This window comes from Anguilla rostrata, chromosome 1 (genome assembly GCF_018555375.3).
Source record: "Anguilla rostrata isolate EN2019 chromosome 1, ASM1855537v3, whole genome shotgun sequence".
In the NCBI taxonomy this organism is placed as follows: Eukaryota; Metazoa; Chordata; class Actinopteri; order Anguilliformes; family Anguillidae; genus Anguilla; species Anguilla rostrata.
This window is the reverse complement of record NC_057933.1, coordinates 50977006-51002455: the sequence shown is the minus strand read 5'-3', so window position 1 is coordinate 51002455 and position 25450 is coordinate 50977006. Positions and strand designations below refer to the sequence as shown.

The window sequence follows — 25450 nt, the reverse complement described above, 5'->3', positions numbered from 1 at the left end:
GCACACGAGATGTTTGCACCCATTTCTTTCCCACGTACCCTCACCTTTTAATCAACAGGGTATTTTCATGTCAGCTGTTTAATGAAATGGTTATCAGCCCCAGCCAGCTCCTTGCCTGGTATTGGTCAGAGAAGGAGTGGTGGGAGGGGCTGCATTAACACAGCAGTAAACTGTGGTGATAGTGAGAGTTGGTCCTTGGTAAGTAAATCATTAACGGTGAGATTTGACACTGAAACTGAAATACCAGTCCCTGTTTCAGTGAGAGAGTATTCATTCGCAGAAACAAAGAACCCACTGATGAGTAAATGATCATCACAAACGCTATCCATTGCATGAAACAGAAGAAGAGCTTAAATATAATCAAAATATCCTGAAATCCTTGACAAATTTGTACTTGTTCAAGGTCAGTTATTTCCTTTGCTATGAATAAAATATAATAATTTAAGTCACAAATGGCTGACATTAGTGGGCATTTAAATCCTTAGCAGTATTAAATAAATACACCTGATGCATTATTGACAGAAATCTTTTCATTTAATTCAGCGCTTCACATGTTAAAAAATAAAAAAAGTATTTCATTTATAAAGAACATTGTAACACATCAAATATAGTCTCTAAAGAAAGTCTAAATACCCTTGGCTTTTGTTCTTAATTTTGTTGTGTCAGCGTGTCTCATGAGCTTCATGTGACATCTTTTCCACTTATCTATACAGTGTACACAGTACTATTTGAGGAGTTTATTTTCTACATGCTAGATTTAAGCTAGCCAGATATATATATATATATAATATATATATATTATATATAATATTTATGTTTTTTTTTTTTTTTTTTTTTTTTTAATCCAAATATGTGTGAAAGTTTTTTATTAGTGAACTTACAATGAACTGGTGAAAATATCTGAAAAAGTGTAGAGTGTATAGTATAGTGTCACATTGTTGTCACACACAGTTACAGTATGTCACTGGTATTTCTACTGTGACATGAAGTGTTGCTGCTATCTAAAAAAAAATCATTTTTATCAGATTTGTCTATATTTGTGTTTTGGGTAATCAAATGTTTTATAAAAAAATTTAACTTAAATTAAATCTTAATTACACATTAAATACCAGTAGTTACCAAAGGAAATAATGAAAATGTGTGAAGAACGTGAAAAGGGTCCATTTTTGCACAGCATTTTTGCCTGCCAGGAGCAGGCAAAATGACCAGTGATCACATGACCATTCATAAATCAATAACGATCTGATGGGCTAAGAATAACAACTGACATGGACATAACATACAAGCTGGTAGAGGCATTATACTGTACAAAAAAAGAACACAACTGAAATGCAAAGAAGAATTGGCCTTAATGTGTTTATGGGTTTCATAAATAAACTTACCAACCTAATATTTGGGCATTTATCACTTGTGCTACAATTAAACTTGTGCTGAACTGGCACCTGTGGCGACTGAAGAAAATAATTTACTGGCACAGGAAATTTCAGGAGTAAATCAACCCATAGTTTTCACAGCACTAAAGATTCCTTGGGAATCCTTCAAAGAAAACTCTGAGTGTTTTAAGCGCGAGTTAAAGCAACTGCTCTTTGCCCATGTCCATCCCGTACCTGTGCAGACCTATAAAAAAGTTTTTATCTGCATGCTTTTCATATTTTCTCATATCAGTTCAAAGGTAAGAAAAGATCAGTGTTTATCAAATGTGACTGCCCTACATATTTTCTGTATTCTGTTTGATACTGGCATCTTTTTCTAAGCATGTTTGACAGGGCTTGGCTTGTATCTAATGTAGTGCTACTGTGGTTTTGATTACTTATTAAGGACCAAAGAATGAACTTTGCATTCTTCCCTGAAGAAAATGTGAATAGTGCTTGGCATCACATGCACAAAAATCAAATGAAACGTGTGTTGTATTGCCAACAGCTGAAACCATGGTTTCATGGTAAAACACGTGCATGTACTTTAAAGTACATGTATAATAATAATAATAATAATAATAATAATAATAATAATAATAATAGTTCCCTTGTGTTTCTTCTCATAAAACTGTCATCAACCTGTTTTGATTGCTGTTACTTGTATTTCTAGCACCATCCTTTAATAGTGTACTTTGCAGGCTTTATTGAGTTTCAGTAAACGGAAGTAAGCGGTTCCTGCCAATGAAAATTAGCTTTCATTAAATGATTGACACTCCTGGTTCTGATTCATTGGTTGAGCCACTTTTATATTAGCTACCTTTTCAAACTAAAAACTCTGTTTCGTATAAAACATCGCGCTATATTTTGTTTTCCATAGCACAGGAAGATATCAAACCACAACACAGGAAGATTTTAAAATGTGGTGATTTCAAGATTGCTTTCTACTGATTTGTTAATCTAATAAAACAAAAAGATCAAGGAGTTAATTTTATTTAATTGGCCTGATTCATTTACATAAAAAATCCCAATGACAAGGTCAACACAGCTTTATTTTGCTATAAATACAGCCTAATGTATTAATCTAACATGATTAATGATGCACAGATTTGTATATCGATCCCATTACTTGTGAAGTTTTACAAACGGTTTCAGTACATTGCAGCAAGCTATGTTAATGACAGACTTCTACCAAAATCAATGCAAGTGAGACTATTGATTTGGTCATTATATAACATTTAAACACATGAGAATACCGCAAAATACATGCAGACTGTAACTCCACAACATACGGTTAGACTAATTCTCCTGTTAGCTGTTAAAATGGCGTTTACTTTAAACTTTTATATATGACTAATGTTTGTCTCCATTCTCTCCTTTATTACTGTATATTAAAAAACATGTTGTAAATAATACACCCAAAATATTAAAGGCATGGCATTTAATAGCTTTATTCCTAAAATATTGCATGAAGTGTGTCATTATATTCCTCCATTCACTGAATAACTTTAAAACTTCTTACTTTTATTTTTTTAGTCATCAAATAAAACAGTGAAGATTGTGAAGCTGGAGAAAGGCATACAGACTCTATGTAAAGGATATGTTCACTTGCTCTTTCAAAAAAAAAATTTCTCACTCTGCTAGGACAGCACAAGTTTCAGGCCACACCTCCTCATGTTTCATGTAGTTATAAAGTCTTGTTTGACTGAATATGAAATAACTTAAGTCCAGTTTAAATAAATTGCATATGCCCTTAAATTGGCAAAGTGTGCTCGACTGAATCTAGCTCCAGGTTTATATTAAAGCTTATTTGATTACAGAATGTATCACAGTAATGTCAAACTAAGAGATTTAGTTTTGAGAACTGCTATAAATGTCTTTGACTCTGACAAACAAAATCAATGAGCAGAGAGCTACTAGAAACATTAACATCATGAATATAATTCAATGTGATCTAAAAGTAGAACTGTAACAGTTTTTCATGAGTAATGCCCATGTTTTCTGTTTCTTTCAACAAGTCAGCTCTCAGGGGGAACAGCAATGGGAAAAAGAGCATGTTTTAAAAATCTAGCCATGAGAACAATGTGTTTTACCATTCTTTCCACTGTTTAAGGGAGGAAGCCTTGCATTAGAAGACAATGTCTTGGGTTCTGCTTTGAAGCTTAATGAAAGCTAATTCTATTGCAAATCCCATTCTTAGCCACTGTGCCATGAGTCACGTTCGCTGCTAACAATCCCATAAAGCACTTGTGATTCATGGGATTGCGCATCCACGCTTTTTCCAATGCCACTCTTAAGTCACTGGTGGGAAATTAAACTGGCTGCAAAAACAAGTACACAGTAATCATTTCCCCCTATTTCCCCTGGGAATCATGACTGCTAGAAACAGCAGTGAGTTTGAGCCATTGGAAAAATAGAGCCACTGAAAAAAGTCCTCAAATAGGAATATAACATGACATTAGGGCCCTCCAACAATGACTGTGCAAAATTATTGTCCACTGTACATTTCATACAATTCTCCCTTAAACTGAAATGTAGTTTTGACCAATCAAAACTTTGGCTCCGGATAACAGTAAACAAGGATTCCACAGTCCAACTTAATGTAAATTCAGACCAGCATCTTTCCTATAAAGACCATCACATCAAATTCCCTCAGAGTCAAAGATAAATAAGAACAGACCATTGGTTGCATTTGCCAACACTGATAAACAGCTCTACACCATAAACCAAAATGGACACTCAACCCTGGGGCATAAATAACCAGCTTGGCTTGAGGGACTAATTCAGAGTAGGCCAGTGCCATCCTCATGAGGATATTCTGCACCCTCCCCAACACTAGACTCAGGCCGGGAAGGCAACTCAATCCACAGATGTTGGTACTTTAAAAGGGAAGCTTAGCTGTAAGACATGCTCCACCTAATGGTGTCAAGTAAAAATAACAAGCAGTTGTGTTTCAAAGACTACCCTCTGACTTACTGTAGAGAAATATGTTAACTGTTTACCTAATTATACTCTGAAATCATTTCTGAACAAATAAATGTTTGTGTCAGGTTGTTGAACACACTTTAGTGAAGTACAGTTAAGCATATAGCTCATTAATTATCTTAAAGCGTGCAAGGGCCATTTGACTACACAAACAATTAAACTCAAAAATGCATGTGGCACTTGCACATAAATCAGGATCAGATTGATTCTATGAAAATGCTAGTCTTTATTATTACCAAAAAATAATAAGTCAATGGGTTTTACAGTACATGGATAGCTTTATCTTCAGTATTGGGCCATAGAGTCATACACTACCCTACTGGGGGAAAAACAACACTGCTACAGTATGCTGATAATTTGCTTGTATTTAATACACGCTTGCACACTGATAAAAACCTTGTGAATATGAAATTCACCCTTTGTTACTAGATCAATCCTTGGTTTGTTTTCAGGAGACTGCAGTTAAAACATACTTTCAACATAAGACAGAAATTATGTCTCGGCATGGCGACTGTTACAAACATGACATAAAGTGAACAGCGTTAAACGATGGCATTGTAAGGAATGCAAACTCTTTAAAAACCACCATAAACTGAAATGACTTCATTTACATTCTCTGCCACAGCCTCCTGTCCCTCCCCCATTGTTCCAGGTGGCTGTAGAACTGAAGCTGAAAAAACACATACACCGATCTCACAACTTTATTTACTTTAGTTTTCTTGTGTTCCCTCCAATGCTGACCACTCCCAGCTAGATAAAGCAGACAGACTACTCCTGTGCACAGCACTGTGGCTGTACAGCAGGCACGTATAATACAAATAAACCAGGCATTCATCTTAAGTCAACAAATTCCATAAAAACTACAATTTCCTGAACCTTTTCGAGAATAACAACTTCCTGTTGCCTTCCCATCCTGCCTTTGTTCCCCTTCTTCCTCAGCCCCCGCACTGAAACCTTGAAGAGAAATAGTTTGAGCCCACTACTGTAAAACAAGATAGTTTTGGAACAAAAATGTGCACTCTGTGTCATGATTATAACTATGTTTATCATAAAGGATAAATAATTACTAATAACATAAAATTATTTATTTAAAAAAAGAAACAGACTAAAAAAATGGGGGAAGAAATGTCTCCAGAAAGCATTCCTTGCTTAAGAGGAACTATGGCTATTTTTCATGCATGTGTCATATATTCACCTGTAGGTGTCCTCGGCCTTTGCTAAAAGCCTGGAGATTGACGGCAGGCTGCAGTGCCCACTGCAGAGGTACCACGCCTCTGCTTCCGGAGTGGATGCAGCTTTGGAATGAATCTGACCCAGAAAGACCCAATAGGACTCAGTAAGGCAGTCCAGAAGGGTCCTTTGGGTCCAGTAGAACCCTTGAAGAGCCCCACAGGCCATATGACAGGCCTTCTGACTCCTCAGCAGAAACAGATTCTGCCAGTCCACAGTCTACCAGTAAGTGTGTGTCTAATCACTGACAAGTTCTACCGAAAACAGCGAGCTGTTGTCAAAACAAACTGTGTGGCGCATACAAGGAACACCTAACTGACCCTTCCTCTAATCACGAGTACTGGACCTCACTTCTCACCACGTTAGCAGATTAGGGGTCTTTCATCATGGCTGAAATGTCCAATACAAATTTGAACTGCAGCAGGCCCTTAACCCTAACTTGCTTTATCATCCGTCTGCCCTATGCAAGCAGAAAGAACCAGCTTGCTGGCATTGTAATGAACAGGACTTAGGCCAGTGAGGAGTAGTAGTGACTCACTTAGCCGCTGCAGGAAGTCGCTGTAGGAAGCCTGTCTACGACCTCCTCAAGATAAAGACCCTCAAGGATGCAGCACTGGGAGTAGACCATTGTCTCCATATGGTCAGGGCATTGTTGACAAAGTTTTTTTTTCCTTTTCATGGAAATTGATGCAATTATATGATCATTTACATGAAACACAATAAATGCTCTTTCGAATTGTCTCTGAAAATTATCCTTACTTTGGTACAAAATACTTAGTGTAGGGTACATTGAGTTTATAAACCAACAGGATGTGAGCGACCAATTACATTCTGACAGAGTGACAGACAGCTCTCAAACATGAACAAGCCACAGTACTGATGGGCATAAATCAATCTGTCAGATGAACTGCAGCATATCTTTAGGGATGAACATTTTGCCAAAAAGGAAACAATAAATAGTTAATAAAAAATAAAGCAAATAAAAAGGTACAAGTGCTTCTAATTTAAATATTCTTTGACTGATATAACATTTTATTTATGAATATGATGCACAGAAAAAATTTCATAATTTATCATAAAAAAGGTATGGTGATGACTCTCTTGCTGGTAACGAATGCAGTAAAGGCTAAAATTTTGGGCAGACGTTGATAACTTTTAGGCTATGGGCCAACATTTTAATGTAATTAATTATGAGAAAGATCCCAAGCTTCAAACCTGGCTAAAAACACCGCAGAAAAGAAGATTCGTAGCTACAGATTCCACGCAAGCGGTGCGCTAAGCCCCCGGAATCTAGGTCAAGACTCAGCACTTGTTTTTGAAAGAGGCAAAGTGGTGAGGAATTTGATGCCTTTCTGCCTGCCATGCAGACGGGCAGAGAGGAGGCTGTTTGCTCACGCCCAGCCACCTCCACTGTCAACAAACTCAGCACATTCAAACTCTGTTTTTCTCCCCAGCTTCACATTCATTCACTAGCTATTCAAGCCATTGCTCCGACTGCTTCACTACACACGGATCCATCACCGAGTATGGTGAGAGAGTGGACCTGAGATGGAGAGGGCGTAATCTCACAGCTATTGAACGGGGAGGAGTTATTATACGGTGATGTCACACACCTGCTTCCCTAAAATACGCCCACCCGGTAGTAAGTGCCAGCTCTTGGTCCCAGAGTGCAGGTGATTTTCCACTGCATCTGCAGGGAGCTGTGATGAGGACAGCACCCTTTTGGAGCCTAAGTTAAGAGCCAGCAGTCACTCAGACCACAACACTCACACCACATCGCTCACATCAGTGTATTACTCAGATTTACGAGGCACCTTGGCCACTTATAATTTTGCTGAAAATTTGCTGAAAAGCTGGTATGTGGCAAAGGTAAATGGCCAATGGGCACTGGGCATTAACCTGTACAAACCTTCAAGCCAGATAAACTACAATTTTTTATGCATACCAAGTCAGACCATATACTACAACACAAAAATGTCTGTGCATGCAGGCCTAGCCTTATAAAAAGAGACGTTGCAGACTGCCAGTGTGGAATGGTGTTAGGTGTGCAGTTCAGTTTTGCTATCTCTCTCCCTGGCCATCAAATAATCAATGTCACTATAATCTGTGGCCAATGACAACAATACCAATAACAGATTTACAATCAGGGTGGGTCGCATCTTGCTATTGGTCCAGCATTTTATATGTGAATGAATCATGGATCCTGATTACTTACAGGAGTTCAAAAGAAGGCACGTAGTAGGGAGGAGGCCTATTTGTTCTTAAAGCCAAGCCTTGCTCAAAGACTGAAGTGCCATTCATCTCACCAATGCATGCTACAGTATTCTACCACATACATTGTAAAAGAGCAGTTTTAATTTCACACCATCCCCGCAGTATTACAGAATAAAAAAATCTCGAAGGGACTTTGCCTGTATACATCATGTAAAGGATGTTTCCCAAAATTCATATTTATTTAATATTAATATTTAATAATTCATATAAAATATAAGGCTGATAATGAGCAGGCCATTTAGCACAACTACACTAGTAATTTTGCCTACTGCGTAGTAATGTTTCATACATCAGTATTAATGCATATGCACAAAATGGAAGATTTGTACAACAAATGTGCCAAAGAGGACACAAACATCTATGACTCTGTAAACTCTCTGAATGCAAACAAACACACTGCCAACCCCAATCAATTTTATTTCTATTTAATTTTGCGATAAATGTTTGTCAGTAGGGACACCCGGAACATTCAGAAAATACTGCTTTTGTTTCCCTGACAACTTTAAAATGTGTTTCCCTCTCACAAAAGTGTTCGGTAAGTCTTGCTTTTCTCCCAGCTCATTTGAATGTCTTTGCTTCCCCAGAAAGTGATTTAAAGAGCCACATCATGCTGTCCACACCATTGTCCAATTATCCTGAATTATACCACCCCATCTCCTGGTTTAAAAAAGGATTGCTCCTTCAACCTCAGCTGGCTTCACTTGCTAGTTGGCTGATGGTGTTTCACTGGGCTTTAATCTTCAGATCACCAAAAAGGAAAATATCTCCCAGCAGTCTTTGCCCGTTTAAGTGTGAGAGAAAAATGGGAAAACGGATTGCGTAGGACTCACAGGTTTCAGGTCCTTCCCAATACGGCCCTGTCCAGTAAATCTGCTCATGGAAGAGTCACTGCTTTCTGTGAATACTAAGACTTCCACGAGTGAGCCATCTCTCACAGCAATGCAAAGACATCTTTGTTCTGAAGCACAGGGGGATGCAAGGAAGGATCCTGGACTCCTGGACTCTACTGTCAAAGTTAAAAGTTGCATACATACATTTGGAGTTATTAAGGACTTACTGCTGACAAGTCTGTTAATGTCCAAGGAGTAGTTGAACTGTTTCCCTGGGAAATTTCAGATGGTGAAAGTCAGCAGATCCTGCTGCAGTGCATAAAAATGGCCTGAAATTATTAGAAACTCCTCCCTCATTTCCTAATATTGCAGAATGAGAGTCAAAGGTGAAACGATTGTGGTAATATTACCCAGGCCTGTTAGGTTATTTAACTATGGGTATATGGGATACATAGCCGCTCTTGAAGTGAAGTGAAACACGTCTTTAAAGACATTTCTTATTTCCATTTTCCTCTAGGAGTGGATGAAAATGCTGCGGTCAGTTTTTATTATTTTTTTTTTGTGTGTGTGTTTTTGGCTGGCCCAAAAGTACTTATTCTTTGCTTATTTGAAAGCCCTACTATACATAAACCATTAGAGAATCTCTCTATGCCTGAACTCCTGTCCCTACATTACTGCATTGCAGAGGCTTAATGGAACATACACTATACACCAGAGATATAAATAAAAACCTGTCCAGAGGCTGTGGGGAATTTTATTACTTTCATTTTATCTGACTGTAAGATATGCAGCATTTCTACTGGTCTCAGAGGAGCGCTGCCTCTCAGACATCGTGGTCACTGATTGGGCCCGAATGAAACAATGATATCCATCCAATGCAAAGAGCTGGCTGTGTAATATCAGTAAGATACTTTTTTCTCTCAGGTCTTGGAAGTCTTTGCTACTCCTTAAAGGAAGTCTGTCATGCAGTTATGTTTTAATTGGATTACCTCTAAGCATGACGTGATTGTAGAGCGTGCAGATGGGGTCGACTTCTGGGTGAAGTTTTGTTTCACCCATGGTGACAGTTTTATGAAGCAAGCTTCTCATGCGTCACTATTTTTCATTCCACATAGCCTACAACGCCCTCCCCCGCATGCACTCAATTAGCCTACGTTCATCTTTGAATGAGTTAAACCAGGCTTATTTGTTTTATATTTTTCACCTCATACGAGATACACTACATGACCAAATTATCTGGACACCCCTTGGTCTGGGGCTGTTTTTCATGGTTTGGGCTGGGCCCCTTAGTTCCAGTGAAGGCAAATCTTAATGCTACAGCATACAATCACATTCTGGATGATTCTGCGCTTCCTTTACCATTTTAATACCATTCCCTGTTTCAGCATGACAATCCCCCCTGATACACAGCAAGGAAAATATAGAAACTTGTTGAGAACAGTGTGGAAGAGCTTGACTGGCCTACACAGAGCCCTGACCTCAACCCTATCCAAGACCTTTGGGATTGGAAAGCCAACTGCAAGCCAGGTCTAATCGCCTAATCAGTATCAAACCTCGCTAATGCTCTTCTGGCTGAATGGAAGAAAATCCTTGCAGCAACATCTAGTATAAAGCCTTCCCAGAAGAGTGGAGGTTGTCATAGCAGCAAAGGGTGGACCATCTTCATATTAAAGCCCGTAGTTTTGGTTGAGACGTTAGATGTCAGGTGTCCACATACTTTTGGCCATGTAGTATATGTCGCCTCATTCCTTAGCCCCTCCCTACATGGACACCACTAACCGCACCGGACAAAATTGACCGTGACTAACAGCCACTGCTTTAGCTGGCCATAGAGCTCCTTCAGGAAGCCTCGATGGCTGGGCTTTAAATCCATACGCGGAGGTGAAGAACGACATGCAAGGCCCCCGCTGCATCTGCCCACTGCGGAAGAAATCAATCGCTACCGCATCTGCCGGTCCCCGCTCGATACCGTAATGTTCCGAGGCTGCCGTTTTTCAGGGTGACTCGGCACAATCTCCCGATGCGTACAGTAAGGCCGTCGCCGCCCCGGAGCCGTGGTTATAAATGCATCCGCAGACATCGTCTAAATTTACCACGCTGGTGAGACGCAATATCCACTGTCCTTTTAGCAAGAAGCCACCAATGTTCACACGTTGTCTGAAAGGGGCAATCAAGAGAGAACCGAGTGGTGTGGCTAAATAATATCTGCCCACACTTCACATTAAGGGAAAGAAGAGAACTGCATAGCCAAGAGAAAGATGTGCACCAGTGACAAAGGCTCACTTTATTGCACCTCATTCTAACATACCTATGAACAATATACAATATGTGTCTGCTGTTGTTGATTCTCCTTTTGGAAATCATTGTCAGATTAGTGGAAATTACATAAATGTCAAATGCAATTTGTTTGGACGTCTTTAGAAAAGCCTTTTTGGGTGAAGAGAGGTTGTAATGCTGTATAATCTGATGTGGTTCCAGCTTGCAGAGCTAAAAATAAATTAATAGAATAAACTTTTTTCAGTGCTATGCAGTATTACAGCCTCTTGTTGCTAAAGTAAAAATATTTATCATACAACAGAAATATTTATTAGGGATAAATAGATTCTTAAAGTTATTCCTGAAACGCTGTCTGTCATAGCTTGCATGTCGCACATGCTTACAATACTACTTTCGAAACTAAGGATGTGAAAGTTTCACATTTTCACAGAACTGCTTTTATATACACAGAACTACATGTAGCAGTGTTTCATTCAGTGTAAAATGTGTATGTAATCACCCCTGCAGGAAAGAAATGGAACAGCATTAATGTTTTTCTTTTCATGCAGGGCTCTTATGGTCTCCTTCAGTAATATTGATTAATACAAATTATAAGCTATAGGCTAAAACGTCTGGCTTTTAGTTAATGAACAAGCATTAGAACACGAACGCATGCAATTGTATTGCTTGTGTTGGCCAATATTATTTATAAGTCATTTGTCAACCAATTAATCTATGAATCAGTCTCGTCCTCACACGTAGTTACTCTTCCAATTTTCCAGTTCGGTTGAGGGGGTAGTCTGACGTCCTGTCCCTACGCTGGCAGTGATTTATCCTGCTTCTGTCCGGCAGCGCGCAGTAAAACCAGCCAGCTCCACAGCCCTCATCTCAACACACTGCTGAGTCTGCAGGGCGACAGCAGATAATCAATCCACGCCAGCTCTCTCTTTCACACCCCAGAGCCCTGGAGGAGCCCCCACTTCACACAAGCCGGAGAAAGCCTATGTCAGCCATCTTCTGGGACCACGGACACGCCCATTACAGCATCGTGCGTACAGATCGGCTGGTCAGGTGACCGCCACTTCACGTGTGTCTCCCGGGTGACACCCTCACCTCTCTGTTGGCACTCCCTCTCAATTTATTAGCATTCAGTCAGTCAAGAAATATGTATGAATGCATGTGTACACATATAATATACACATATCTACTTTATTATTTTTAATGATAGCAATATATAATAATAAATACGATATACTGTAATGACAATATTGAGCAAAAATAAAACATTGCACAGGCCCAAACAAAGTTCAACATGTCTGAAGTAGAAGTAAAAGATGAATTTGAGATTGAGGAGAACTCATAAGGATGGTTATCAGACACATTCCATTGAAGGCATAAACGATCTTTGTCAAAAAAAAGAACACAGGACTGCATATGGCACAAGCTCAGTATGTTCAAACCAAAACACAGTATCGGAGTTGGATTAACTGATGATGATGATACATTTGGGGTTTTTTAATTCTGTGGAAAAGAGCGATAGCTTATACGTCTGGACCATGGAGCTTAACACAGAGAGACGATTTGCTTTGAGTATTTGCATAGTAAATAAGGGGGTAAGGTGGTTTCATTACACAAAAAAACACTGTTGTATGTTCAGAAACACCGACCAGAATAAAATCCCTGGTGAGCAAATAAAGCACTCTCTTTTAAAAAAAGGAACAAAATAAATGTGTAGCAAAGCAAAGAAAAACTCAGGGGAAGGTGTTTAGCTGAGCGTGCTGTTCCAGGGCTGCTGCCTTAGTGAGCGCTGGGCACGTCCAACCAAACACTTTCCCTGGGATTTGTTTTCAATTACTTTTTGACTTCTTTGTTTTAGGAAGCTTGACCGACTTGGAGCTCCATTCAGATTTGCATATTCAGGTTTTCACTGAAGCAGGTAATGCACAGATGTTATTTCTGAGAATGGTCTTTGGGGCCCTTCGTAATGTCCTTCTGCAAAGCTTATGGCACGGGCACCCTCCTCAGTGTTGGGTCCCGGCGTGGGTCCCCCGCCCCTGCAAGGAGGCGGGGCAGGACTGCAGCACTCTGCAGAGCCTGCCAGCAGAGATGCTTGCCGCTAAAGCCAGCCGCATACAGCAGTCTCTCAGCCACTCTCGCACACACAGCACATACAGTACGCACTACAGAACGCAAACAACAGCACTGTGTGACAATACCACCGCCAGTCACCCCTCCAGAAATGCTACCGCTAACCGCTAAAGCTCCCCCCCCCCTTTTCCTTACTTTGACGACTGAATGAAATGGTGCGGCGTGGCTCTGAGCCGAAAACTGAAACATTAATCCCCAGCATCACCAAAACCCCCTGGTCACAGAAACACGAGGCATCAGGAAAAACAGTACAGATTAACAGGCACCCAGCTGCATTAAACCTGAGCTGCAGTAAAGATGTGTTAAGAGAGAGATACCTTTGAGAGAAGTGATCTCATGCTGTATTGACCTGGAGGTATCCATCCCTGGCCGGATCCTGTCTGCAGCACTGCCTGTTTCGGGTTGTCTGTCTGTGGGTCAGTGTGAGCTGTGCTCCTGCATGTGCTGGGGGTCTTGTCGTTATCTTAGTCTGCCTCTGCGGAGCTGCTTGCTGGCTAGGTGGCTGCTGTGTTTGGTCTGTCTCTGTCTTTTGCTCTCTCTCTCTCCCTCCCTGTCGCTTGCTCGCTTACTCTCTCTCTCCCCCACTCTCTCTCTCTCTGCACAGGAATCTGACTGTGAGAAAAAAAGAAAAAAAAGTCTAAAGCCGCTCCCTCCCACCTCTTCCTCCACCCACTGAGAGCCTTGAACTGAGAGCCTCACGGCCAATCATGGCACAGCACTGCCGTCAGACTCATTGATGGGGAGAGCCTGGCTCTGTAAAGACAATGCGGCTGCAGCAAAACGCCGGTAGAGGGGAGGGAAGGGGAGGGAACGGGGGGAGAGAGGTGGGGTGTGGAGTTTGGGGGAGGCCAGGCTGACTACCAACCCTGTCCATGTCTCCCCGGCTGGGAGGGCCAGTACGACCCCTGACCCCCGAGGGCCCCCCTCTACCTCGCGTGGTGTCGTTTTTTTTTTTTTCTTTTTTTTTTCAGCTCTGCAGAGGAAGCCCCAGCTGAATCAAACTGGGTGGGGCAGTAACGTGTTTGTCCAGAACAAAGTGCATGCGGAGGGAGAGGACTGTGTCCATTGTCCTGTGAATAAAAACAGTTTGAGTTCCGCTTAGAGTGGGATTAAACCCCGGACTGTAACTTTAGAGGCGGCACAACAACCCCCACCATGTATAAAAGCCTATTTATCCCAGTGGTAATATTAAAGAGCGTAAAAAGAGTAAAAAAAAAAAACGTCATGCATTTCATATATAGGTATTTTCAGTTATTTCTAAGTAAATGATGAATCATTAAGACCAGACAGAAGAATATTTCACCGTTTTAAAAGTACAAATATCAAGTTAGCCCTAATATCTCTAAAATGTGATTTTATGTCTCTTATTTACAGTCCTCATCTTGGACCCATGATGAATGTGTCCAAACACACCTCTCGGGCGCTTTGGCGGACACATAGAAGAGGGGTCATGGGTCACATTGTTATTCTCACAATTCAGGCTGGAAAAACTGTCTGCATCTAGGACCATAATAATCTCCATAATAAGCCCCCGTACCATTTAAGCTCACTTGCAATGTTTGAGTCAAAATAAAAAATACATATAAATCACAATTTAGTGATGTCTAGTGTTTTTTCAAATGAACCACATGTCAGTTTTTTTATTGTAAGCCATTCAGATCTGACAATAGTTAATTAGGGATTTACATGTGCCGGATGTTCCTGTTGACCACATGAGAAGCAGCAGAAAAACTTTATCCGGCTCTTTTTTGTACTGAATAGGTTCCAGGATGCAAATAATTGAAAACTTGTGAATTAGCGTGTATTAGCACTGACTTTTCCTGCAGCATACAGAACTGATGATGTGAAATAAACAGCATCAGTGTTGAGACCGAGGACATGCTCGGAGATTCCCACGGGGGTGTTTGGAGCTGCATTATAAAGCTGCTTTATCCCTGGGTAATAGAGGAAATACAAACACATTCTCTGAATTTTTCTCAGCAACCTCTGGTCTGATCTCAGGGATAGCTTAGTCACTTTACTGCACTTTACTACAATTCCGGTTTTCACAAGTATCTATCTTTATCTCCATATTATCTATATGATAACAACAACAACAACAACAACAACAACAACAATAATAATAATAATAATGATAATAATTGTAGTTTTTATTATATATTTGGCAGAAACCTTAGCCAACTGAAATTGAAATAGCATTAGAAGTTGTAAAACGATACAGTAAAAAACAGCAATTAACCAAGTGTAATCCATTCTCATCTAAGGCAACTTTCAAATCACACAACTAGCAGGCTCATATGTAATATTAAAACATACAGTTAGTCCTACAATACTCCAACATTCAGCCTACTCGTTATTGTTCGGGTGTCCTGCTAGTTTCTAATCTCAGTTTTACCAGAATGCAGGCTAATAATCTTTAACTTATATGACCACAGAAATATATTGTGAATACAAGCATTTTATTGACATATTTTGCAATCAGAATACCCAGAGGTACCCAGGAAGTGTGTACATATTCTCTAGATTATAATGATTGTTTTCTTAACAGATGCTCTTTGTACAGCAAAGGAACCATTTCAAAATCACTACAACATTTTAATCCAAAGTTACCATACATAAACACCAGCGACACAATTTTACCAACACAGTTTACAGAGCTAGAACTTCAATATAAATACCCAACGTCAACATAACAGTGACAAAACCTTGTGCATGGAACAACAGCAATACGTCATTTGAAATCAAAGTTTTAAGAATGCAAGTGTCAGCACATCTGGACTCCCCGCTGAACGTCCAATCAAAAGGCTTGCTTTGTTGCCACGTGCGACGTCATCAGCTCCACTGACCCAGCAAACCCAGTGGAGGGCTCGTTGGTGTGCCTGATAACCAATGAGAGAAGGACGCCCTGCTGTCCCTGGCCAAATACTCCCTGCTCTACCCTACCTGTGTCCCTGTGCTGTGCATGTCCCTTCTACCCTAGGTATTGGCCCAAGGTCCTCCAAAGCACCTGCAGAGAGCGGTGAATGAAGTCTGAACAGAAGCAATGGCGGCAATAACAGTCGTACAGTGCCTAAATAATCACACAAGGCTTATCAATAAAGATACGCACACAGTGGAAGTATGTTTGGGTTATTTGGAATGTATGGAAAAAATCCAACTTATCGTCATTATCGCTGTGGTCTGGATTAATCACACTAGAATAGCAACATTCTACTTCCAGGAGAAACAGGGCCAGAAATAACTCAAAAGCATCAGAAATTTCTAAGTGCTACCACATGGCTGAGCTCCTGCTCCTTGTACAGCACAAAGATGTGTGCTAGGAGGACTCCAGACTGAGCTGATCTGGGTGCTGTTTGACTTGGCCGTGGTGGCGTCTGGCGGGCCTGCATATACAGTCTCAATAACACCCCCCCTTCCATCTCCACCCCCACCCCCACTGCCAATTGGTCAATGTCTGCAGAAACAAGCCAGCTATTGGCTGAATTCCCCTGACTGCCAGTGTAATGAATTCATAGCACACACGAAGCGGACCACATGACCACCGATCTCTCATCAGGCAGATCCAGAATAGGTGGCCCGAGGGGGCAGTACGGTCCTCCCAGTGGTGGCTGCTCTCCAAGGTGCTAATATGCTAAGACCATGAAAGTGAAAACACACTTGTATTGAGGCACAAGTGGTCAAGGGTCATGGGTTCAAATTCCAGTTATGTTGTTCCTTCTGAGCCCCTTGAGTAGCACCACGTTGTCCAGACCACACCCTACCCCAGAGGTCATAAAAGTCCGGATTCAGTAAACATATTCCTGTTTTATTTTTCACATATTACTGTTTTAAGAAAAGGGTTTAATTAGGCTATCAAATGAAGGACAAATGTTTAGTTAATTCAGACCAAGACCCAGAAAACTTTGTGAAATGTATTGGATATATTACAAAAATATAAACAATACTCTATCGAACAATGAATTGGCAGTCATGATCAATATGTAGACATGTATCTAGGACCTCCGCACAATAAAATTACGGAATGTACTGTACAGATACCACCAACTACAGCATATGTGTGTGTGTGTGTGTGTGTGTGTGCGCGTATGTGCGTGTGCACATGCGCACATTTTTGTGCGCATGTGTGTTCTATCCTCACTGACAAAAAGTTGATGATTTTATATGGTCATGCTTGTTTTAACAACTGGCTTGATTTCAATAAGATTCAGCAAAATTCCGTAAATTCAAATTTGACTGCAGGTTAGACGTTCAATCACAGCCCATGCATGTAATCGTATAATAATATTCCACACTTGGCATTTGACCTGGAATTTTAATAGCAACACTTAATTGCTGAAAGCTCTAATAGAATGTTCTGAATAAGCTGTTTCTAAAGATCTCCTAAAATGGGCTTAACCAAGTGTAAAGTCTTTCAGCAGAAGTTATCTACATAGATTGGCTGATAAAAAGAAGCACTGAGATCTGTGATGCACTCACAAATACACTATGAATTGTGTTGAGTGTTCTACATAAATGGATGTGCCCTCTTCTGCACAGCAATTTCATTGAGCCAAGGAATTAATTGTGAATGCACACACAGTACATGTGTACTGATGGTATGGAAAATGCACATGCATTTAATTTAATTTAATGTAAATTGAATTTAGCATGAACATGCTGTATTTCGGGAGAAAGTGGTGAAGATTTGTTGAAGAGGTAGAAAAAACGGTGTTCATAAGGGCTGAATTGTGAATGTTTTAATTGCACTCGCTACAATTCCATACATGAAAGTACACATTGAACCAAGTGCACTGCCCTTAAGATGACCAAGACGGTCTAGGCATAAGAAAAAAACCATGCATGTGCGGTCATGGCCTCTTGGACAGGTCATGGACAGTTTGTGGGTGAATAAGGGTCTTTAACGAGCGCTTGTTGCCAAACTGAATTTCGTCCAGCCTGCTTATCATCCAGGGAGGAGCTCTGGAGGAAATGCCCACACATGCTTGTGTTCCTGTGCCCTTGAAGTTTGGACCTCCCCCTTACAGACCAGCCCCCCCTCAAAAAAACCCTGTTGAATTCTGGTGCCCCTATTCAAATGCAGATGGCTTGTCCAGGCATCCAAACTGGCATCCAAGACCAGGATCTTCCATGGAAAAGGGGGAGAAGAGGAGGGGGTTGGTCAGGGGGACGGGGTACACAGAGGGGCCTATCCATCCCAGAAGAGGGATAAAGAGGATGGGGAATACAAAACCTCTGTCTTCTCTGGGTGCCCTGGCATGAAAATGTTTGGGGGTGGGATAAAAGCCAAGGCCTGTTATGACCCTGGGGTGGGATGAAAGCCAGGATTCTTGTGCGGGAAACCTAATTAGTCATTGACTTTTCAAAAGGTTCCGACAAAGAAAGGAGGGGTACAAGCCTGACTGGGAGGGACTCACAGACCTTCCCAAAAACAGAGAACCTCATCTAAGCACAGCAATTCACCAGAGCCCAACTTTAGTTCAGAGGCTTTGCCTTGTCATTCAGTCTGCATTGGCTTTGATAAACCCAAAGCCCTTTGGGGGAGGACTGGACTGAGGACACTGTTTTATCTTCCTGTCAAAATGTATCATCAAAAGCTAGCATAGCCATTTATTAGTGATCTCTCTCATTTTTTCCCTAAGAAAAGCTAACTGAGTCATGGCAACATCTGTTTGTGTTTAGCATCACTGTCAATAATGACAGCTTGTAGCACAACAGCCATAAACTACTGTTTATGACTGTTAAAAGTAAAAGTTTCTCCATTTCTCGGACCCTATACCTGAAATACTATCAAAATTAGCTTTTAATGAGTTTATGACTGTGCACATTTTATGGAATTATGCTATGGAGCATTTTATTTGTACAATATGAGGACAGAAAGCAAAAACTACCAAAGATAACTGATGGCTTGCCTGCCCTTGTTCAAGCTTTGTGGACATATCACTAGAGCAATAAAGCCATTATGCTGTAGCAAGGCCATAAACTGAGGCCCGCCACAACAAGGCTTGTCCTTTACTCTGACAAACAAATTTAAGCAAGCCTTTTATTTTTCCAACACTTACTCCATCTGTCCATCCATTATCTATCTTATCTTATCTTATCCTGGTCTGGGTCACTGGGGTTGCTGAAGCCTATCCCAGCATGCATTGGGCGAGAGGCAGGAATACACTCTAGACACGTCACCAGTCCATTGCAGGGCATACACAAATCATTCACTCACACACTCATACCAACGGGCAATTTACACTACAATTAACTTAACCATGCATTTCTTTGGACTGTGGGAGGAAACGAGCGTACCTAGAGGAAATCCACACGGACACGAGGATAACATGAAAACTCCACACTGAAAGGGAATCAAGTGATGTCCTACCAACTGTAACACCACCCTTTGTATATTTCAGTGTATCTGAAAGTACTTGTGTAAAAGTGCTACTGAAGGGTATAAACAAAAAACAAGTTGGCAGGTCTGGAAATGTCCTAGATGAAATGCTCACAGTGAGAGCAGCAAGATGTCGGCTGTCTCACTGTGTGATGTTTTGATGATGGATATCACGTTGCCTGCCACTGCTTAACCATCGGATACTTCCCAAAATTAAGTATGACCAACAGCTCCATGTTAGTGAAGTTAGTCATTGGGTGAGACTTGGCACTGAACAAACTGCTGAACTCTATCTTTAGTGAAATCATAGCTAATTAACCCTAGATGCATGGGTGGGGTCATTTTTCACCGCAAGCATTATTCTCTTCAAATCACTTATATTTCAGTGTGGTATACAGTATATATTGTAAGGTGTGATTTTTTGTGATCATACGTTGATCTGCTATTGATATTTGTCATCACAAAGTGGTGCAAGAGGTTAATGGTGTTAGACAGCATGCTACTATAGAGAGCTTGCTAGCCACAGCTGGCTAGTTAATTAATTTGACAAATAGAAATTTAGATATTTTCCTGATATAATATTGTGAATTTATATCAATTATTAAAAATACTTAAATGTGACAAAATGATATTTAGCCAAAGAAATATTTTTAATACATAATATAAATACATATTTTAAAGCATACAGCATGTTCGCATTAATAAAAGAAAATGGCAGGTTGTCTGCTTAGGGTCACTGGTTACCCAACCTGCATAAATGTGTATGTTGGGTGCGCCATGCATCTAAGGGTTAATATAGATTAAGATGCAGCACGTTTCAAATGTTCTAAAATGTATTTTGTCACTTTGCCTGCACGCTGGAAAGCAGTTCAAAAGGCTGAGTTGAAAGACAGATCAGGTCTCATGCTGTCACACAGCAGCAAGACAACAGGGACACACCCTGTTTTTCCACTGTCCAGATGCCTGGACCCCAGACAAGCCAGCTGCTCACAGCTGCATCCTGGACTGATGATAACCATTATGCGCGTGCATGTGTGTGTGTGTGTGTGTGTGTGTGTGTGTGTGTGTACTTCCACCCAGCCAACACTGTCACGTCCACTTACACAACCTGGAGGTGATCTCTATACCAAAATCGCGGCTATTATTGTAGCCCAGACTTGTTCAAGCCTAGGGTGTGCCCCTCAGCTTATACCCTGCTAAAAGTTTTACATAAGGAAAGTGAAACTACAGTAATGCGTTTGGCTGGACACACTCAATATCCATCTCTCCTGTGTAAGGTCCACTGGCTTGCTGCATGCTCAGGAAATGCATGTCCAACAAAATACTTTCCCTGGGCTTCATTTTCAGGAACATTTTACATAACTTAACTGACATAAAATCAAGCATAACTGATGACTTCTGTTTGAAGACTACTTATTTATTTTCCGGAACCAATGGACAAACTTCATCTGATCTATTTACATAATTCCAATTTTATTTCAATTTCCAATTTAACACGGCAAATCAAAAGTGTAAGAACAATTATTGTAGCTGTAGTGCTGAGACTGTAATTCCAGGAAATGTGCCTGTATGCAGATTGAAAAACTGAAGGAAAGGACAAACTCAAAGCTCAAACTATGACGTACAAATCTGACATCAGAATGCCAGCTATTTCACCTGCTAGATTTCATTGTCATCTGAATGAATAAACCACAGAGGCAGTGTGCTGGCAGGCAGCCCATACAAGGCCCCTTCCTGGTCTGGCTTCCTGGTTTGGGGGAAACTCCGGGAGTTCATTTAGGGTACACATGCCGTCTTAATGGAAAGACTGCTCAGACAGCTCGGGCTGGAATGCCAGCACAGCATGAACCTGCGGCTGATTTTTTTTTTTTTCTATTTGTTGATATGACAGTGCTTCAGGCTCAATAGCAACTAAGCTCTTTTCACTTATATCAGTTAATTAAATGTCCTCTAACATCACACTGTCCGTCAACAGCATTTACACATACATTAATGTCTATAATCATTCTTGCGCTCTTTATATTAATCAAACATTCATCCTCCAGTCCCAGACACCTGTTTCAAATGTAATAATGCAATCCATTTGGATAATGACTGGGATAACATTGACAGTGCAACTATCAATAAATCTAGATCTGCCCCCACTGTCCACAGAAATTTGGGGGGGTGGGGTGGGGGGGGTGTAGCCTTTACTGTGGCCGTGTCCGGATTGGCCAGCACAGTCCAGCGCTGCGCTAAAACCTCTGATAAACATTCCAGCCCTCTGAGGTCACAGAGCCACAAATCTCCTGTAAAATGTACCAGCTTAGAGGGAAATTGCCCACACCACCTTTTTAAATGGCTGCAGAGCATTCACAGTGCACCAGCCCTGTCTCCGCCCGCTGAGATTTTACAGGCATCTGCTTCCAGGAACCACTCACTTTTTTGGGAGTTGGATATCCCGTTTATACTACAGTATACTTAAGTAAACCAATTAAGTATCTTGCTCAAATGCACAATGGCAAAGTCTCACACAACTTGCAACTTATATTTCTATATCCTAACAGAAGTCCACATGGAACATCTTACAACAATGATTAGAGCAGAATAAACCAATCAAACTCACCCTTATTACCAAAGAGGGACCAATGGGAAACCCTATTCTGTGGACTTCAGTTACACCCACTATGTCTTATAATGTTGCACAATAAGGTTACTGCAACGTTTACTGCAACACTGCTTAATTCCTCCCACTAAAAATCAAATCTAGGTATCCTCCTTTAACTTGTTCCCTCCCAAATTTAGGATATGGATATGGAAATGAGGAGACCTTCATGCCAACTAGGCTGAAGGTTAAGAACCACAGCCAAGACCTTCATGTCAAATCGCCTGCAAATATGATTGGCTGAGGCTGAAAATGAACACCCGTTTGTTTGAACAGCTAACAATGCTCCACTGTACTGAACATCGTAAAGTTGGGTGGAGGATTCCTCTACAGACTGGGTTGACACAGAAAGTCTAATGAAATTTACAGTATTTTGCAATGTGAGAGGCAAAATATTGGAAATTGTGGAAGACATTCTAAAATATATGCTGAATACATGCTATGTGATGTAAGGATCGTTACTGAAGATGAGGGCTACCCTTTAAACTCTGGTTTTCTAGTCAAACCTTTAGCAGAAAGTACAAATTCTACAAAAACAGTTAAACATACTGTAGCTGCTTTTGCAATGTGAAAATGTATGCAATTTAGAATAATACCCTGACCATTCCTCTCAGCTCATTAGCACATACCAAATCTTTCCAGGTTGGTATGTAAATATTTTCCAATACACATAAATATCTGGATCTTTTAATTGCACAAAAAACTTTCAGTGCAAATGGATTAACTTTTCAAATAAACCAGCAGAAAAAACAGAGAATGGCAGTTGAAGGAAACTGTTGAAGGTATCATTTCATGTGACAAGGAGCCCCTGTTTAACGATCACATTCTTTAATAAATGCCAGGACTTTTTCTGGGTGTTTTGGCAATTAGAACTCAGCACGTACGGTTGTGTGTTTGTGAAGAGTCATTTGGTGGCCCTTTAACCCAGAGGGCAAAGTGGCAGGAGGCGGCGCGGGGCGACCCTGTCCAAATATGCAGGGAGGAGGACGGGCGCGGCACCCTGGGAGGGGCGGCGCCCTGCCCAGCCCACAGACTCACAGGCTCCAGGGTCGAGGTGCTGGAACACGACCAACCCCGTCCACTCCCACAGGCCCCCCGAGGGGGTGCCGAGCGACTGGCTCGCATGCAGCATTCCACATCTGTGCAAAAGATCCAGGAAGAGGGTCTGCCGCGAAGACGATGGCGGTAATGATCTTATCACTGCCCGAGGAAATGTCCCCCCCCCCCCCCAACAGTTAGGACTCATTATCAGCCTGATAATGGAAAAGAGGGGGCCCACTCACTCACTGAGGCCATGCTAATTTGAGTTAGAATGCTATGCATATCTGAGACCGACTATTTCGGTCAGAACATGATGCTGATTTATATGAATACGTAATACTGAGTATAGAAGAGAGAGCGCTGGTGGAGATAGCAAGACACACAGTGTGCAGTGTGCGTGTACCATGGTTACCTGCAGTGCAGGAACAGGAAATGAAATTTTGGGATTTTCACAGGTGTAATCAGGCCTGCAGCATATTCAGGAACACAACTGCTTCTCATACTTCCCCTGTACATTTCCCCTGCCACTCACACTCACACTCACAGACAGACAAACACACACACACACACAGTCTCTCAAACATGCACACATACACAAGCTGACATACAGACAGCCATGGACACAACCACTCATTTACAGCAGTACAACAAACATGTGTAGAGTGACTTTTTTTTTAAAATCAATTGCATATCTGTGGGGTCAGAGAATGAGATTATACAGTTCCAGTGAAAGTCGGTGTCGTAGATAATGGTCAAACAAAATGTAATAAGGTAAGAAATAGTAAGAATAGTAATCACCTACATTTCTTTGGTATTACCCAAAAAAAAATTAGGTACATCTTCCCATTGAAACATTAAAAGCGCTCTTTATGAGCTGAACCGAGTAAACATACTTGAAAATATTTGAGGGAAAAATGTTACGTTTTAAACAACAACATCAGATTAAACGCCCCTCACGTTAATTGGAGGTGATGGAGGCACTTGATCTCTGTTCTTGAAAAGAACATAAGGGTGGCTGTACCACTGTAAACAACATAATCTCATTCTTCAAGAACAAAACAAAAAGAAAGTCATAGTCTTTATTTGAGCAATTAAAAAAAATCCCTATTCTGAGAAGTTCTGCAGATTGCACAGTGTCCCTGATAAAGCTGAGTATGTGCTGCTGTTTTGCGATGAAGACAATGCTCCACTAGGGGCTGTGCTCAGACCATCCAGCGGGATCACTGGCTGCCTGCAGAACAGACAGAAGCATGTGATCCAGGCAGCCATGAGGAAGGAGGAGAGAAGAATCCGGAACATATGAAGAGAGGCCCTTGAGGAAATGTGTTGTTGGGCCTTAATGATGTTTTTGTTCTACTCCGTTAATGATGCATGCTATCCATTATCCTTTTCAAAGCAGTGAGCTGGACCTTTTTTATTAGCCTATGTGATTAAAAATAATTAACAAGCCTTGCTGTCGGCAATTGTAAAGGTAAAAACTTTCAAATTCTGAGGCGGGGTTGTATAATTGGTGGCATATTATAAAAACATTCTGGTAAAACTGGGTATTTCAGCCTTCAAAAGCTCAGATAAAAGGGTTTATGGTACTTGTGAATGATAACTGTCAAACACATTATTAGTTTTTGAACAACACTCACTCAATGTTTCTCTCCTGTGAGCAGTAGAATGAGCTAGTGCAGTGGTAACCTAATGGACACTGTCTGGCTTAAACCCACTTGACCCATGACAGGATGTTGCTAATTGTGCCCCAATTCCAGACCCTCCTTTATAACTAGCTAATGGCATAGCCCAGATTCTACTTTGCAGAAATACACAGAGCAACCTGACAGTAGAAGCCTGATGGGAATCTTGAGGAATCGCGTACATTTTCACCATGTAAGGTGTAATAGTTACAGAAGCGGATGTGGGTCCCTCGTGGGTTTGAATCCCTGAGCGCACTTTACCTCAGTTATTCATGTAATACAAAAAACTAGCAGCTAAAATGGGCTGCTCAAGGTGTAAAACCATTTTGCACCTCGATAAGGGCACACAACTGAATAATGTATTAAATGTGAATGCCTTCCACGATCAGTGAGTGCTGAGAAAGGGTAAGAGGACGCGCCGGACGTAAACACCAGCCTGAAACCCACGCTCTCCCAGGCCCGTCTACCCCGGGGGGTCACGAGTCCACAGCAGCGGTTTTCTCTCCGCCGCGCCGGCGAATAGCATCGCTGTGAATCAGCAGAAGCGAGAGAGGCGAGGGGAGCCAGAT

The 25450-nt window shown here is 41.1% G+C and overlaps 1 protein-coding gene across 12 annotated transcripts in view; it reads right to left on the bottom strand.

Annotated features, from left to right (window-relative positions):
• The window catches only part of pleca (plectin a), a 201151-nt gene that overhangs the window by 114236 nt on the left and 61465 nt on the right, over positions 1-25450 (bottom strand). For 2 of the 12 annotated variants that reach the window (XM_064341266.1, XM_064341282.1), the window contains exon 1: positions 13453-13688. The exons of the other annotated variants lie outside the window; for them this stretch is intronic. In XM_064341266.1, the coding sequence (XP_064197336.1) occupies positions 13453-13498 (46 nt within the window). In that variant the 5' untranslated portion in view covers positions 13499-13688. Of the gene's footprint in view, positions 1-13452; positions 13689-25450 lie in introns of those variants that run through there. 12 annotated transcript variants of the gene reach the window in all.